We start from the raw sequence: 17,636 nt of genomic DNA, 5'->3' as shown, positions 1-17,636 counted from the left end.
CTGCTGGATTAAAAGAAAGAGAACTTTAAAGGGAGAGAATTCGCCAGCCACTATGAATGCAATTCACGTGCATCACTAGTTTGCAAATATTAGAAAGTAGGAAATGCGGAGAATCTACTTTGGTACTAGAGAACTGAATGGGCCATCTGTGTTTTCTGTCAATATTTAACTCGCACTTCAACTGCTGTACTGGTAGCTATTGTGGCAACAGCTTTTATGATGAATCTGCAGAGAAGTAAACAAAGAAATAATATTAGCTGGATTGCATTATTTTCCATATAACTAGGAAAGCTCCTGTTAAAAATGTTGCCTACTAATGCAGCAGGGGGACTATATCCCCATAGAGATGAAACTGGGAAGAGAAGCTTTTTATGTGGTGCCCAGTGTGCATATGCAGAGATGCTGAAGACCTCCTATAGCAGCCATAGAGAACTTGTGTGTCCCTCCAGATATTGTTGGACTACAACCATGGCCAGTGGTCAGGGATTAGGAAATTTGTACTCCAGCAATATCAGGAGGAATATACAGGTTGTCCCTCTCATATTCACAATGATGAGCACAGATATTGAGCTAATGGTAGTTAAGCTGAAAAGTCAACAGACAAGATCGTATTCGGCTGTGTTGCATCATATAGTGTGCAATTGAGATTAGAAGCTTGCTTTCACAAGACCCTTGTGTGTGTTGCCGTTGTGATTATCTGGAGTAAAATCAAAACATGGTTCAAAACTTTCCTCACTCCAATTACAGACAATAAAAATTAAGGACATTTGCGGCTGATGGATTTAAATGAAAGAGCTAGGCATTTGATTTTCTCTTTTATGTTGAAATCAGCGGGGCTTAGAAATGTTCAGTTTTAAACTGGGGCATACCCAATTTTATTAAAAAGATCACTTTGCATTATAATTTGAGGTTTATATTCATACTCAGTGTTATAAAACAGGCATGTTTAACATCTGCCTCCCCTCCCACTCTTTCTGTTATTGTAGATACTTTTTATTTAAAACAAAGGAATGTAGGAAGCTGCCTTATTTCAGGGCAGACCAGTGATCTATCTAGCTCAGTATTGTCTATCTCTGGTGTGGCTAACTGGATCCATCCGAGAGACATGATCCTTAATCCCTTTCCCTTCCCATAGGTGAACTTTTAAAGGTGGGCAAGGGCTCACTGTAACAGTCAATCAGCTGATTGGCAGACCCCTTTGAAGTCCATTTGCAGCTGTGGCTTGGATTCAAACCACACCAGCAAATGACCATTTCCCCTCTTAACTTAAAAATAAGTATAAATGTAAAAAACAACCAAGAGCCTTTTGCTAGATGCAAATATGCCTCCACTCATTCAAAGCACATTGCTTACCCCAAAGAATCCTGAGAACTGTAGTTTATTCCTAACAGAGCTAGCACAATTAAAAAACCATTGTATCTAGTCTTTATCAAAAGACTGGCTACAGTGGCGTAGCGTGGGGGGTGCAGGGGGGGCCGGCCGCACCGGGTGCAACATCTGGGGGGGCGCTCGCGCTCGCGCTTGCACTCGCAGCTCTCTGCCCCTACCTGGCTCACTCTCTCTCACTGCAGTGCTGGCTGTGCAAATCCGATCAGAGCCGCTGGGTCGCCGCCCACTGTGGAGGGGGTGGGTGCCAGGTGTGCGGTGCGGAGAGAGAGCGAGGAACTATCTGGGGGAGGGACAGTGCAGCGGCCGCCCAGCGCAGCGCTGAGCGCGGGAGAGAACCACACCAGACCAGACCAGGCAGCAGCAAGAAGCAGCTGGCAGCGGCGGCAGGTTAGGGGTTAGGGGGCGCAAATTACTTGCCTTGCCCCGGGTTAGGGGGCACAAATTACTTCCCTTGCCCCGGGTGCTGACAACCCACGCTACGCCGCTGACTAGCTACTATCCTATTGTATCTTTCCATTAACAAGAATTTTGATATATAAAAGAACTAAGCTTTGCATATGTGTGAGGGTTCAAAGAGGTAATGTTAAAAAGCAATTGTAGTGAATACTTACATTTTAAAAATGAAAGATCATATCAGAAGTAAAGCCCTGCTGTTTCCATCTTATCATCTGTTGTAAGAAGCAGGTGGATTAGATTGCTTGACCTTGCCCTTTGTCAGCAAAGATTAAAGCAATTGTTCACCTTAAAATACAGAATGAATCATCTCAGAGGAAGAGAACACAGTAGGCAAATAGTGTTTTGTTCCCTTCATTGTAATATGGTCTAGTCATACTCAACAATGCTGCAAAGTAATGGCTGCATCCCACAGCCAAAAACCTTTCCTAGAGCAGAGTCTGATTTCTACCAAACATAGGAAATTAAATTAGAGAGGTTTTAAAAATTGAAGCAAGAATCCAGGCAGCCATTCCTACATAACAGAATTTGTCCCTTGGTAGATGATGCGCTTGTGATGCTTTGAGACATCAGAAACTGCATTGGGCTGTATACACATTCCTGTTTATTCTGCACTCAGTGCACTTCCACTGCTGGTTTGGAATGACATTAGCCACAATCAGCATCCTGTATCTATCTGGCCGTTTCTGATGAAATACTGCTTTTTGATGCAATTTCCCCAAAACCAGTTTTGATCTGATTTGTGAAAATAAACCTCCTAACTGTGCTGTAAGTAGTAATGTGTAGACAGAGTCAGATCTCGCTGAGTGCAGAGAAACTGGATAGAGCTCATTATATTAGAACTTGGGAACATCCAGTTAAACCAGATATTGGAAGATTCAGGACTGACAGATAAAACACTTCTTCATACAGCCAGAGCCGTAGCTAGGTGATCTTGCCCCCTAGCTACGGACAAATCAACTCTTCTTTCCACCTCTCCTCCAGCACCACCCCCATTCAATTCAATTCAATTCACCTTCTATTTAAAACCTTTTCTTATGATGCAATAATCAATATTTTTATTTATAGACATACTTATGGACATATTTTTAGCCAATTTTGCGCGTTCCCTTTCCTGTGCCCCTGGCAGGGGCTCACCTCACCACCCTCTAGCTACGGTCCTGCATACAGCACATAATCTATGGGATTCCCTCCCACAAGCAAGGTCCACCAATTTTGAAAGGTATTGTATTAGAACTAGAGGGTGTCTGCGTTGGAAGCACATGTCAAATTCAGCAGAAAATAAGTTCCCATTAAAAGAAAGCTTCAGTTGAAGCCGGCTGCGTTGCTGCCATTTATAAATCGCTTTCCATAGATGCAAATTTCAGGAAACAAAATTGAAGCAAGGTGATTATTGTAGTTTTAGGGTAGTGAATCACAATCACCAGATAGCTTTGGGTTTAGAAAGAGAGGGGGATTAAGCAAACTTTCCAAACATTTATTTTCAAACAGAATGATGGGTGGGTGGGGTGGGAAGCCCACAGTGATCAGCATGACAATAACTTAAGCATAGAGAAGAAAAACTCAGAACCCAAACCTCTGCTGCCTTGTGGGGAATCTTCAGGAGAAGATAAAGCTAAGGAGTAAAACCTACACAGAACCAGAGTGCAGTCCCTAAGACAATTGGATGGCGCCCCGTGTGCCTCTTGGCAACTCCTGCAGCCAAGCTGCTGCCAAACATTTGCTCTGCTTCCCTTTGGACCACATTGTTGTCTGGCATCCCAGGACCTCCACACACACTGCCCAGGCTTGCGCCCCAGACAGGTCACTTTGGTGTTGCTAACGGCTTGACTTTGGAGGCACACTCCATTCTATCTCTCAAGACACATGAATGGCAGCAACAACAGAGGTTGGGGTATATCTTAGTTGTATTGGGATCCCACCATTCCTCCAATGGACTCAGAGCAGTTTTCTCCTGTGTCACAGTGTCTTAATGGCTAGGAATGTGTGTCTAGCCCAAAGTCACCAAGTGAGCTTCGTTGCTGACACAAGGACGTTGGAGACTGCCCTTCCACCGAGTCAGGCCACTAGCTCAGAACTGGCCATGCTGACTCGCCATGGTTCTCCAGGATTTCAGGCAGCATATACTCCAAGCCCTACCTAAAGATGCCAGGGTTGAACCTTGTACCTTGTGCATGCAAAGAGATGCTCTACCCCTGAGCTATTGCCCTGCCCCAGGTCTAATACACAATCAACTATACCATGCTGTCTGATGAGAATTTTCAAATTATACATCAGTCTTGGGAATCTGAATGTACTGTGTATATATGTGTGTGTGTACATACATACAGCACAGCAGCAATATATGGCTTAAAGCATTTGTTCTTAGTTTCTATTTACCCTGATACTCCTCTAGACACCCTCATTTGAATAGTATGCCTGAACAAATGATCAGGTTACACCTGTTTAGGTTACACTGCCTAGGAAACCATCATACTCCATTTTCAACGCTTGACGCTGTAAAACTCCGTTTCTGGGAAAGCAAATGATTAATTTTTAATGCTACCAGAAACCTGCTGCGTGCTTTTTTTTGACAGCCATCTGCTGCTCTACAAGGTAAGTCTGTTTTCCACTTATGATAAAGTGTGCGTATATGTGTGTTCTTTTTAAACAGGATGGAAGTATAACAGCTTTTTAAAATCTTAAGTGCAGCATCAGCAGCAACAGAATACAGCCAAGCAAAAGTGTTTTGCTCAGAAATGTACAAATGCTCATGGAATAGGAGTCGGGGGGGGGGAGCTGTTGTGGAAGTGGGTGGGTGGATGTTTTGCTATCATAAGTAGCAAGAAGACCTGTCGTTCTGTAATGGTCAGTTGCGAGGGACTTAAAGCTTGGACCCCGGTCCTTCTCCATTTTTTACTGTGCTGGTTGTTAAAAAGTGTTAGCGTTTGTAAACACGACCACTAGCTTATCGATTACTCTGGGGACTCTCTTTACACTCTATTAACTCTCACCAAAAGAAAAAATATTTCCAATTCAACTAACCAGAAAATATGATGAGAATTAGTAGTTGTAGCCAAGAATGTGCAGGAAATCTACTTGCAGCATTGCTATATGTACCTTTGTCATCGATGAAAATATTTCAATAAAAACTTTTTTTTTTAAGCATAAAGAGACAAAGTGAGAATTAAAAAGGCTAATCCTGTATTGTAGGAGCAAATTTAATAGGGGCCATGTCACTTAGAATTAGAAGTGCATCACCACCAACCTTACCTAGGGTGGGTCACACCCTGCCTTAGGTCACCATGTCAGCTTTTTTTAACAAGGAGAATGAGAAGGAAGCGAAGGAGAAATAAGGCAAACGTAAAACTAAGGCAATAGGAGGGCAGATCTAGGAAGGAATAGGTGAGAATTAGCCTTCACCAACCTGGTGTCTGACCAGCACTGGAAGTTGTGGCACCAAATCCTCTGCTTGGCAAAGGATGTCTAAGATGAAGAGTCTGATGTGAATCCCCTGTTGAAGGCTGGTGTGAAATGCCCCTCCCCCAAGGTATGGGAAGGATGGAGGCCCTTGCAATGTGGGGTAGAGCTTTTGTGCCTTTGGAAATGATTTAGGAGGGAATATGGTAGAAAGATAAGCTGTTCCTGCATTGTGGTAGGAGAACTTGCATCTGCTGGAGTTCTCTTGATGATGAACCTACTGAACTACCCAAGGGGATAGTTTCCTTAAGTAGGGGTGCCCAAACTTTTTTCAAAGAGAAAAGGGCCAGATTTGATGAAGTAAACATGCGTGAGGGCCGATTTTGTAGGTGGAAAATTTAGGATTTTACCCCAGGAGATAAACTGCCACAGGGGCCAGATTAAACCAACTGGTGGGCCGGATTAGGCCCCCGAAATTGACTTTGGACATGCCTGCCTTAAAGCAAACGGGACTTCACAATGTATATGATCATTAAAGGCCATTATAAAATATAAAGACAATTAGTTCCTGACAAGACATTGCACTGAACAGCTTTTTAAGTGGAAATAAAATAAAATAAATTTTCCAGTAGCACCTTATAGACCAACTAAGTTTGTTCTGGTATAAGCTTTAGTGTGCTTGCACACTTCTTTCAGAACAAACTTAGTTGGTCTATAAGGTGCTCCTGGACAATTTTTTATTTTTTTAAAAATTATTTTTTTGACTATGTCAGACCAACACGGCTACCTAACTGAATCTAGCTTATTAAGTGGTTCTTGTAGCTTCTCCTAAGAATTAGCATTAAGTACTAGCAGGATGGAATTTCACAACTGATAATTATGAAAAGATTGATGTTAAGGTAATAACATATATGAAAGCGTTCAATGTTTCAGTTCTCTCCCATGTATACATTTAAAGCGCATCGCTTCCCCCCAAGGAATCCCGAGAACTGTAGTTCACCCCTCAAATAACTACAATTCCAAGCACCCTTAAACTACATTTCCCAGGATTCTTTGGGGGAAGCTATGCCCTTTCAATGTGCTTTAGGTGTGTGTATATAGCCATCATGTACAGAGGGGACAAGTTGGGGGGAAAGGGCAAAGATGTGTAGGCAGAAAAGGGTTGATTTTTGCTGGATTTCTCTCCATGTTACATGGCAGTAGTTTTTAAATTTTTAGGAGAAAGGGAAGGCTAATCTGCAGAATTCTGTTATAACACCTGATCTTACAAGCTGCTTTGCTCATACAAGAACTCACAGGATTGGTCTGTTATGTCCTTAACCCTAATGAGGGTATTGTATATCCCTGTGGCACACATGCGTCACCTTTTCACTGCCAGGCTAGACAAGCACAGATGCAGCAGCCACTCCCTTGCTTGCAATGTTGCTGTGCTGAGAAAGGAAAAGACCCACTGGGTGCCCCAGTCTGATACATGCCCCTGGAATGTGACCAGTGTTCCCTGTGTTGTGTGTTGCAACAGTACCTGTGGCAAACATGATCACCCGTAAAGAGTAAAGCAGTCTCCAGAGCCTCCATCAAATGACATGTCTACTTACATTTCTTCATATGATGGGAGCGGCAGCTGCTGTGGAATATTTAATGTTTAACTCCATGTTACCTGTCAGTGTTTTCCCATTCTGATGGACAGTGCTGTTTTTGATTCACAGTTCCATAGATCTAAGGAGTCAATGGCTACTAGCCAAGATGGCAATGTTCTCATGCCACTGTATGCTTCCGAAGGGGGTATGGGGTGTTAGGGGAGGGGTAGTACCTCTGATGGGGGACATGTCATGCTCCTCTTGGGGCCGTTTGTCCACCTTTGACCCCCACTTTGCACTCAGCTCTCACCTGTGGCTCCTAGAAGCTGTCAGCATGCGACAGCGGTCACACCCTGGGAATGGCTTTGACTGGCTGGCCAAACCAGGTGAGGGTAGCCAATGTGTTCTGGAGGAAGGTCATGATAATAAAAATGTAATAAATAAACCAATGATAAAGAAATGATCTTCTACAGAAATGTATGCATGGAAGTGATGCAGTCTACAGCTGTGCACACGCTAACCTGTTTGTAGCGTAGCATTTTAAAAATGTTTTTTTCTCAATCTGTAATTGTTCACGCTCCTCCTCAACAGGCTACTAGATCCTGCTACTAGAACCACAAGTGTGGTTGTGGTTACCTGATACACATTAAAAAACCCTCCCCTTGATTAGGTTATCCATGCCTTTCCCACTCTGCACATGCCCCAGATGCATAAAGAAGGCACATGATGACTGTAATCTCAGCATACCCACCACGACATTGGATGGGTGTGGATACACATACACACCAATTGCAGGGACTGCCTGCATCCATTTCCAAATGGGCGCACTATGGGGTAATGCAGAATCAATCTGCAATGAACTTTTGGGAAAGGATAGCGCAGTTGGTAGAGCATGTAACTCTTAATCGTAGGCTTGTGGGTTCCAGCCCCACATTGGGCACAAAAGATTCCTGCTTGGCAGGGGGTTGGACTTGATGACCTTCATGGTCTCTTCCAGTTCTACGATTCTATGAACCCACTTTTCAGGAGCAAAAAAACATGCAATATATCTAGATTGTGTGTGGACTGTGTAGAATAAATAACTACCCAATTGCTATTGAATCTAGAATCAAATATCACATGTACACAGCCTATATTGCCTTCCATGAACAGGCTACTTTGGATGCAAGCAGGTAGTTTATTTAAAAGGTGCAAACCTTGCAGCTGATTGAAATAATAATAATAATAATAATAATAATAATAATAATAATAATAATAATAATAATAAGGTCCTGCATTGACCTGCTCCTCTTCTTCACTGAATCCCCCCCCCACCATGAGATTTATTTTAAAAAAGGGGGGGAGAGAGACCTGTATTCATGGATGTATTCCATAGGGGAGGCTAATCTTTGGCCCTCCAGATGTTGCTGAACATCCTTCATCCCTGACCTTTGCCCATGCTGACTGGGTCTGATGGGACTTGCTGGTCAACAACACCTGCAGGACCACAGGTTAGCCACTCCTACCTTATTGCTTTCCACCAGCAGCTTGCTCATTTCTCTTAGCAGAAGGCACACCTAGCAATTTCACTGTGCATGTGCACTGGGATCAGTATCTCCTCCATCCTTATCTAAAGGTTCTTCCTCAATCCTTATGAGTAGCTTTCACAACCCTGGGGAGCTAGTTGGCAGAAGTCAGGAGGCAGGGTTAAAACAACGGAGTGCCTGTGATGAATCATTGTTAGAATCTTGTCCAATCACTTTAATAGAACCGCCTTTTTCTTTTTCAAGTATCCACAGCCTAGAGAGTGTGTAAAATCATAGAATTGTAGAATTTGAAGGGACCCTGAGGGTCATCCAGTCCAACTCCCTGCAATGCAGGAATAGGCAGCTGTCCCACACAGGGATCAAGCCTGTAACCTTGGCATTATCAGACCACACTCTTAACCAACTGAGCTATCCAGGCAGGCATGACAACGGATAATTAAAGTTCAACTTAAGGAGTAACTAGAAGAGAAATGGTTCCTTGACTTAATTAAGTTCTTTGGATCTGCCTGGCTGGCTATATATCCAGGCTCCATCTGTGCTTTACGTTTAATTGATTATAAATAAGATTTAGAAAGTTTCCACTCCACTGATGCAAAGGGCCTCCGCGTGTGATGGGCTTTATGCATCCTGCCATGATGCGCTCTCTCCTTGTATCTGTTTCCCCCTTATTATTTGCAGCAATCTGTTCTAAATCAAGGCCTCGACTCCAGAGTACATGACTTGACAGGTGTTATAGTAGCATAGATGCTGCTCTGGGGCCTTTTATTGTGATACAGCAAGAGAAAGTAACATAGACTAATGATAAAGCGAGAGAACAGTGCCACCTCTCAGCAAAACTGTGGAACTGAAAGTTGGTCTACTCTGCAGACTATACAGCAAGGATGGGAGAATCATAGAATTGTAGAGTCGGAAGGGACCCAGAGGATCATTTGTTCCCTCATGCTAATGCTAGGAGCTGTAGGCTAGAACCTGTGAGCCATTTCAATTGCTCATATTTTGGGAAGTCTGATAATGGAAAGGAGTTCTTGCTATGAGAAAACATGGAAAATGACATGAAAGCAGATAGCAGGAATAGATTAATGAATAGTAAATAATAGGTCATCATCAAGCAATTCTGTAGACACTTAATGATGCTATCAAATTCCTATTTCATTTACTTAGTCAGATTTATATACCGTTTCATCAAAAATATCTCCAAGCGTGAACACAATAGTATAAAATACAGTGGTACCTCGGGTTAAGTACTTAATTCGTTCCAGAGGTTTGTTCTTAACCTGAAACTGTTCTTAACCTGAAGCACCACTTTAGCTAATGGGGTCTCCCGCTGCCACTGCGCCGCTGCAACCCAATTTCTGTTCTTATCCTGAAGCAAAGTTATTAACCTGAAGCACTATTTCTGGGTTAGCGGAGTCTGTAACCTGAAGCGTATATAACCTGAAGCGTATGTAGCCAAGGTACCACTGTATTATGTAAACCGAAGTACAAGGAGGCCTACGGGTACTATATGTTATTACCTTAACCATCCCTATCAGTCTTTTCATAATTATCATAATTATCCCCGCAAGTACTTGTAGGGCCCCTCAGACCTGGCCCTGCCCTCTACACCCCTGAAGCCTTTGACAAGTCCAACCGTTTCACGGTGTGTTTGGCCTCAGCAAATACTTGGGGATGGGGAATTTAGTAAGACTACTGGTTTGGAAACTAGGTAACCATACTAGTCAAATCTAGAATGACCAAAGAAATCATGGACATGAGGAAATAATAAGAGGGCTTTATCCAGTGCTACAGCTCTGATGGCACCATGTGCTTTCATGCATGCCACAGAGTTTCAGATTCCTCTTCTGTCTCCTCCATCACCCCATGCACCCTCCAAAGCCAGCTCTTGAGGGTTGGGGTACCATATGGAGCAGTTTTGGGGGTGGCACTGGGGAGGAGTGGATACTGAAGTCATTGGAACTACTAGCATTGGCTACAACTCCCAAATCTGAACTTGGTTTTATTCTTTAAAATCATGCATGACAAAAAGAACTGCCTCATACATTACCCGAGTGTCGGTCCAGTCGTGACCGACTCTGGGGTTGCAGCGCTCATCTCGCTTTATTGGCCGAGTGAGCCAGCGTACAGCTTCCGGGTCATGTGGCCAGCATGACTAAGCCACTTCTGGCAAACCAGAGCAGTGCACGGAAACGCCGTTTACCTTCCCGCCGGAGCAGTACCTATTTATCTACTTGCACTTTGACGTGCTTTCGAACTGCTAGGTTGGCAGGAGCAGGGACTGAGCAATGGGAGGTCACCCTGTCACGGGGATTCAAACCGCCGACCTTCTGATTGGCAAGTCCTAGGCTCTGTGGTTTAACCCACAGTGCCACCTGCATCCCTGTTATATATATTACATGTATGTTATATATATACTCATGTATGGGGTGATAATGAACTGTTCCCAGCACCTAAGAATACCCTTGGCATCTACATTCCAATGGGAGGAGCTAATGAGAGGAGTTAAGGAAAGTTATTTCCAGTTTACAGATGGAATTTAAACTCAAATCCAGCACTTGGTCCCCCTGAACAACCAATTATAATCGTGAGTTATTGTACAATTGGATTGAACATCACTTTTACAATCTAACGAGTAATGTAATTCAGTTTGGATGTCCTGTGTGTTGTGTAAATAAAAATAAAGTGAGGGCATTCTCATTTTGTGTATTTGTTTTGTTACAGTTCCTTTCCCCTTTCTGAAGTGGAAGCAATGAGCTGGTCATTCCTCCGTGATGTCCTAAGCGGGGTGAACAAATACTCAACTGGAATCGGCAGAATCTGGTTGGCTATTGTGTTTATCTTCCGCCTCCTTGTCTACGTTGTGGCTGCAGAACAAGTCTGGAAGGATGAACAGAAGGAGTTTGAGTGTAACATTAGGCAACCTGGCTGCGAAAATGTCTGCTTTGACTACTTTTTCCCAGTTTCCCAGGTGAGGCTTTGGGCCTTACAATTGATCATGGTCTCCACCCCATCCCTTCTTGTCGTTCTCCACGTCGCCTATCGAGAAAGCAGGGAAAAGAGACACAGAAAGAAGTTGTATAAGGACCCAGGAAGCATGGATGGAGGGTTGCTATGCACCTATCTCATCAGTCTCCTTTCCAAAACAGGATTTGAACTCGGCTTCCTCTTTTTGTTTTACAAGCTGTACGGCGGATTCAACGTGCCCCGCCTTGTGAAATGTGACATGAGTCCATGTCCCAACACCGTCGATTGCTACATCTCCAAGCCCACAGAGAAAAAAGTCTTCTTGTACATTGTGGTGGTGACGTCCTCCTTGTGCATCATCTTAAATGTAATCGAACTCACCTATTTGGTTTTCAAGTACTCCATCAAATGTTGTTTCAGAGGCTACATCGAGAGAGTTCAAGAATCCAAACGTGAAGACAAAAAGTCGAGTTCTGTGAATCACAATGGAACCACCTTATTTCAGGGCAATGATGAAGTCACTATCTTCGGTATCCAAGGAGATGGAAGAATCTTGCCCACCAGCCAACAGCAAGAATAACAGGCACACAATGTTAATTAAAATGCATTTTAATGAGTTTAGGACAGCTTGGGATTTTAATCAGCAGGCTGTGTTTTCCAGACTTGGGAGTTATTTAGGTTCACCAAGTTTAAGATGCAAAACCTGACATTTCCTCAAGATGTATAAATATTGATATTTATGATATAGAATGCTGAAAAGAACAGTAAATTCAGTAGTCACTTTGAATGTTTTCGCACAACAATTCAGTTTAAAAAGACAATTTAATTGGGTGAAATCCAAGATTGTGTAAGTAGAGTAACCGGCTTTCCCCTTCTCCCCCAGGTGTCCTCTAGATCTGCTCTGGTCTCCCATCTATCTGAAACAGATTTTGGAGGGGTCATGAGCTAATGACATGGACATCATAAGATTCAAGCCCCCTCTCTTATTTCAAGCCCCAAAGACAAGACCTTACCCATTAAGGCAACCCTGCCATTGGCTGGTTATAGTAACTTACTAGCCTCAACTGTGTGAGACTCCGGTGACCATTCTCAGATCCATCCCTGTACTGACACACTGCATTTGCAACTGAAGCTTCTTGCCTCATGTACTGCCCCATTTTACTTATGAGATAGTTTAATTCTGTTTCTACTTAGTTGCTCATATGAACGCTATTGTGTATTTTTTTTTACATGTCATTGTTATTTCTACCTATATCTCGTGTTAACCACTTCATTTTTGTAAAAATATTATTAAGCAGTACATAATAAATACTACATTAAATACCTGTCTGGAAGCACCCTAAAACTAGGTTTCTATTTTCCTACAAAAATAAATGTAAATAAATAAGATTGTCATCACGCAGCCCCCATTGGAGGATTGATTGTGTTTCATCAGAGTCTTGGATTTGCATCAAGTTGGAGTAGCGAAAGGGAGCAAAAAGGAACTGTTGCACCACAGCAGTAGCTATGACATGGGGAGAGGAGGGAGGGACGCAAAGAGGGGGGAAATGGTGGTTTTAAACACTAAAGGGCACAGAGTAAAATAACAGTTTTAAAGAACAGCAGAGGTTTGAATAAAGCAGGGATGGAGAGAAATTTAGTGGCGATTTTAAACAATGGCAAAGGTTTGAGTAGAGAAGGCAGGGGTTAAAGGGCAGTTTGAAACAATTTTTGAGTACAGTGGTACCTCGCAAGACGAAAAACGCGCAAGACGAAAGAGTTTTCCGTTTTTTGAGTCGTTCCGCAAGACGAATTTCCCTATGGGCTTGCTTCGCAAGACGAAACGTCTTGCGAGTTCTTGCGAGTTTGTTTCCTTTTTCTTAAAGCCGCTAAGCCATTAATAGCCGCTAAGCTGTTAATAGCCGCTAATAGCCGTGCTTCGCAAGACGAAGAGACTCGTGGAACGGATTAATTTCGTCTTGCGAGGCACCACTGTACAGTGAGAAGGAAGTTGGAAAACACTGTTTTGTGTTACTTTTTTGCATTAACTTTTGTGTTGTACCCATCCCTGCCCATTTCTCCATGTTAAAACTGGTGTTTTTTTAAAAAAGAACACCCCTCAGTGTAACTCCACCACTACTTTACTCAAACTTCTGCCACTGAGTACAGCAAGAAGGGAGCAACACTGTAAGGGGCGGTTTTTTCTGTTTTAAACTTCTCCCTCTTCTATTCCTCATCTGCGACAGCAGGAGGCCCCATTAGCTAAAGTGGTGCTTCAGGTTAAGAACAGTTTCAGGTTAAGAACGGACCTGCAGAACGAATTAAGTTCTTAACCTGAGGTACCACTCTAAAGGAGATAGGGAAATAGCAGTGATCTGTGTAGGAGAGTTGAAAAAAAGAGGGTGGGAAAGGGGGAATGTAACGGGGGTACGAAAAGGGTTGCAGGGGGAAAAAAAGAGGACGAGGCATGTGAATAGGGTTGAAGATGAAAGCAGGGGCATGAAAAGGTCTGAAGAATAGGAAGAGATGGTGGCTTCATAGCTGGGTGGAAGGTGAAAAGGATGCTTAGTAGTTGCAATGTTTGGGACAGGGGTCTGCAACCCGCGGCTCCGGAGCCGCATGTGGCTCTTTTACACCTTTGCCGCGGCTCCGGGGCGGATACTAGCGAGGGGAAGGGGTGCATTGTGCGCCCCAACACTCCCCACTGTGGCGGGCGCTGTACTGGGTGTGACGTCGCATGGGGGCGGTGTGTGCGTTAGTCACGCACTGTCCCGACGTCACCTTCCCGCCCGCCCGCTACATTGTAAGGGGCATGTACGCTGGTCACTGTTTTGAAGGGGAGTGAAGAACACACACACACACAAAAAGGTAACTTGTTAATTTAACGTTTATTTCTATGAGGAGGAGTAATTCTGAGGGGTCAAACAAAGAAATAATAAAAAAGTGACAAAAAAGTTGTTTTTATAATGACGAGTTTTGCGGCTCCCAGCTTTTTTTCCTTTGGAAACAGGTCCAAGTGGCTCTTTTTGTCTTAAAGGTTGCAGACCCCTGGTTTGGGAGTAAGAAGATGCAGGAGTTAACCATGGGGGTGGTTAGTGTGCAAGGAAAGGTTGCACAAAATGTGGGGGGACATGGAGGTGAAGGTGAAAACAGAAGAGCAAAGTGGCTTCAGAAATAGGATTGGGTATGTGACAAGCAAGCTTGGTAGTTGCATGGGATGGGAAGGGGGAGCTCTACTGTGTTAATGTGGGAGGAATGGCAGCGGGTTGGTTAGTGGAGTGAGCAGGAGCATAGCCCTTAAAATGCAGGATATATTCCAATTTTGGCTGACCTGAACTGGTTTCATTAGTTTCTGAGCTCACTTCTAAGTGCTGCTTATTATCATTGAACACCCAAAATGATTTGGGTCAAAAGCATTTAAAGGAATGCTGACCATAGCTGTCAAAGTTTCCCTTTTTTAAAGGGCAATTCCCTTATTCCAAATAGGATTCCTCGCAAGAAAAGGGAAAATTTGACAGCTATGATGCTGACTCCCACAATATTAATCTTGACTGTTAAAAGATCTTCTTTCTTTGATAGGCTCTTTGTGATCAATTCCCACTTCACCCGTTAGAATTTGAAAACTTGTTCTCGTTAATTTTGTAAGTTAATTTTGCTGCATTTGTTTTTGTTTTCTTGGATTTTAATTGCCTGTGTTTTGATTTCATTTTTGTAAGCCACTCTGGGCAGAAAAACAGCATAAACACACTGAGGAGAATCAAATGCTAAAGTTTCCCAGTATGTTTGGCTTTGAAATCCAAAATGATGTGTCTGGAATAAAATAAGGCAGCTAAATCTAACGTCCACCAAGATTTAGAACACATAAGCTATTGGTGATTTGTGGTGTTACAAGTAGTTTATCCAAGGGCACAAGAACACAGAATGCTGCCTTATAACTAGCCTGACCATTGCTTCGTCTAGCTCAATATTATCCATCCTGACTGGCCGTAGTTCTCCAGGGGTTCAGACATAGAGCATTCCCAGCTCCACCCAGAGGTTTTGGGATCAAACCTGTGACCTTCTTGCATGCTCAACCACTAAGCTATGGCTCTGGTAAAGCTCATCTGAAAGCACTGCATGAGGATTTGACATGAGAAAATGTCAAAGAACAAAAAAGGTCACTGTTGAAGGCTATTAAATCAATTACCTTTTTGTTACAAAGCAAACATATACAATTCTCATGACATATTTTTACAGAAATAAGCTTAACACACCCCAGAATACTAAATGCTAGCTGGCAAGTTGCTCCCACTTTTTCTGAGCAACAGTGTGATGTCAGCAGATTTAGATCAAAGCAATTTTTGCTGAAATAAAATACGAAATAAGCAAACATATTAAAGTTATTTCCAAGTGAACACTGACTTCAGTTTTGTATTTTTTTTAAAAAACTACCGTTTATTAAAGTGAAAAAGATTTGCATTTTCACCACTCTAATTGTATTCAAGCCTATCTTATTTGCCATGTCTGTGGGCCTTTTCCTACATGATGTTTTGGAAGGGAACAGAGACACCAACATACTATATCCAATAGCTGAGGGCAAAAGTGGGTTTTGGGGTCTGCACCCATACAATTTCCTAACAAGCAAGGCCTCTGACTTATGTATCAATTTTCCCAACTCTTCTGAGGGCTAACTTCTTTCTAACTGCCTAATGAACAGATAACTCACCCTCCCCGATTGCTTTCCAAAAACTGGGGGGGGGGGGGGGCTCCTGAATGAAGATACATCAACTATGATGGAATGATTGTCATTAAGGGTGGGTGCTAGGCCAGTGACAGTGAGAGCAGGGCTCAGAGGGTAACCAATAGGGATTCCTATTTGCAGAAGGATGGGGATGGGAATTCATGCCCTATTCTGGACAATTTGTTGGGTTCTACAAAAGAACTGTGGTGAGAGGGGGCAGAGAGAAAGGGTTGTCAGGCAAATTGCCATTCATAAGTTGCACACAAGTGCAATTTTGTGTCCCATCGTCTAAACACACCTGCGCTTGGTCTGGGTTGAGGGTGAGCAGTGAGGTGGCCAGATCTGCCAGATACAAAATCATTCATGGTCATTAAAACAAAAAGGGGCTGTGAAGAGCTCCAAAAGGACCTCTCCAAATGGAATGGATGGTAAAATGCCCAATGTCATTCAACGTAAAGAAGTGTAAGGTGACAAACGGAGCAAAGTATCTTAATTGCACATATACATTTATGGGGTTTGAACTGGCAGTGACTGGGTCATAGCAGGTAGCCAGAATGTGGCAATCCAATGTGCAGTTGTAGAAAAAAATCCCATGCTACAGATCATTAGGAAAGGAAATAAGACTAAAATTACCAATACCGTTACATTATACAAATCTGTGGTATGACAACATTTGGAATACTGCATACAGCTCTGGTCTCCTGAAAACAAGATAGAATCATAGAACTGTAGAGTTGGAAGGGACCCAAAGCTCATCTAGTCCAACCCCCTGCAATGCAGGAATCTCAACTAAAGCATCCATGTCAGATGGCCACCCAACCTCTGCTTAGAAACCTCCAAAGAAGGAGAGTCCATAACCTCCTGAGGGTGATATTATAATTAGAAAAGGTTCAGAAAAGGGCATCCAAAATTATCAAGCGGATAAGGAAAGGTTGCATTACTTCAGACTTTTCAGTTAAGAGAAAGGCCATGTAAGAGGAGAAATGATAGAAATGCATGGAATTATGCATGACATGGAGAAAGTGGACAGAGGCGTTTTTCTCCCCGTCTCATAAAGCTTTGTCCTTTCTTTGGGCTTCCCACAGGAATAGGGTGGACATCCAACAAAGCTGAAGGTTGGGAGAATTCAGAACAAAGTACTTCTTCATAGTTAAGCTATGGAATTCACTCCCATAGGAGGAAGTGATGACTACCAATTTGCATGGTTTTGAAAAAGGTCTAGACAAAATCATGGAAAATAAGGCTATCAATGGCTACTAGCCATGAAGGCTATGTTCCATCTCCATAATCAGAAGCAGAATGCTTCTGAATACTAGTTGCTGGAAACTGCTATTGTGCTCAGGTCTACCTTGTATGCTTCCTATGGGCATCTAATTGGCCACTGCAATAACAGGATGGACTAGATGGGCTACTGACCTGATCCAGGAAGCTCTCATGTTCTTACCCTTTTCTAGATCACACAGCATAAAAAAAGCCTGAGAGAACAGTATGTGAGCTTCTTGGGAATGAGGAACTTGAACCCCTTCAGATGTTGTTCACCTACAGATTCCATTACTTCTAATCACTGGAGCAGGCTAGGTTTCATAAATGTTGGGAGTACCAACAGTATCTGGAGGGGCATATTACCAACTC

General features: G+C 43.0%; 1 protein-coding gene and 1 long non-coding RNA gene across 2 annotated transcripts; one reads left to right on the top strand and one right to left on the bottom strand.

Moving 5' to 3' along the window:
- Positions 1-7: 7 nt before the first annotated feature.
- LOC310704316 lies at positions 8-11,823 on the bottom strand. Its single transcript, XR_014524714.1, has 4 exons — positions 11,687-11,823; positions 11,144-11,218; positions 2,001-2,130; positions 8-225 (listed from the first exon to the last, which is right to left on the bottom strand). It is a non-coding gene; the product is annotated as an uncharacterized lncRNA (long non-coding RNA).
- On the top strand, positions 4,286-12,707 carry GJB7 (gap junction protein beta 7). The gene is made up of 2 exons (XM_083497590.1): positions 4,286-4,437; positions 11,063-12,707. Exon 2 carries the CDS (start codon positions 11,091-11,093, stop codon positions 11,883-11,885), a length of 795 nt encoding a protein of 264 aa, XP_083353716.1. The 5' UTR covers positions 4,286-4,437; positions 11,063-11,090; the 3' UTR covers positions 11,886-12,707.
- Positions 12,708-17,636: the final 4,929 nt, after the last annotated feature.

Source organism: Podarcis liolepis (genome assembly GCF_965112155.1).
Source record: "Podarcis liolepis genome assembly, chromosome: 3".
NCBI lineage: Eukaryota > Metazoa > Chordata > Lepidosauria > Squamata > Lacertidae > Podarcis > Podarcis liolepis.
Note: the sequence above shows the minus strand (reverse complement) of the source record. Positions and strands in the feature narration are given on the sequence as shown.

What these genes read in the sequence shown, in the direction of transcription:
- GJB7 (XM_083497590.1), top strand. Translation starts at nt 11,091, where the DNA reads ATGAGCTGGTCATTCCTCCGTGATGTCCTAAGCGGGGTGAACAAATAC.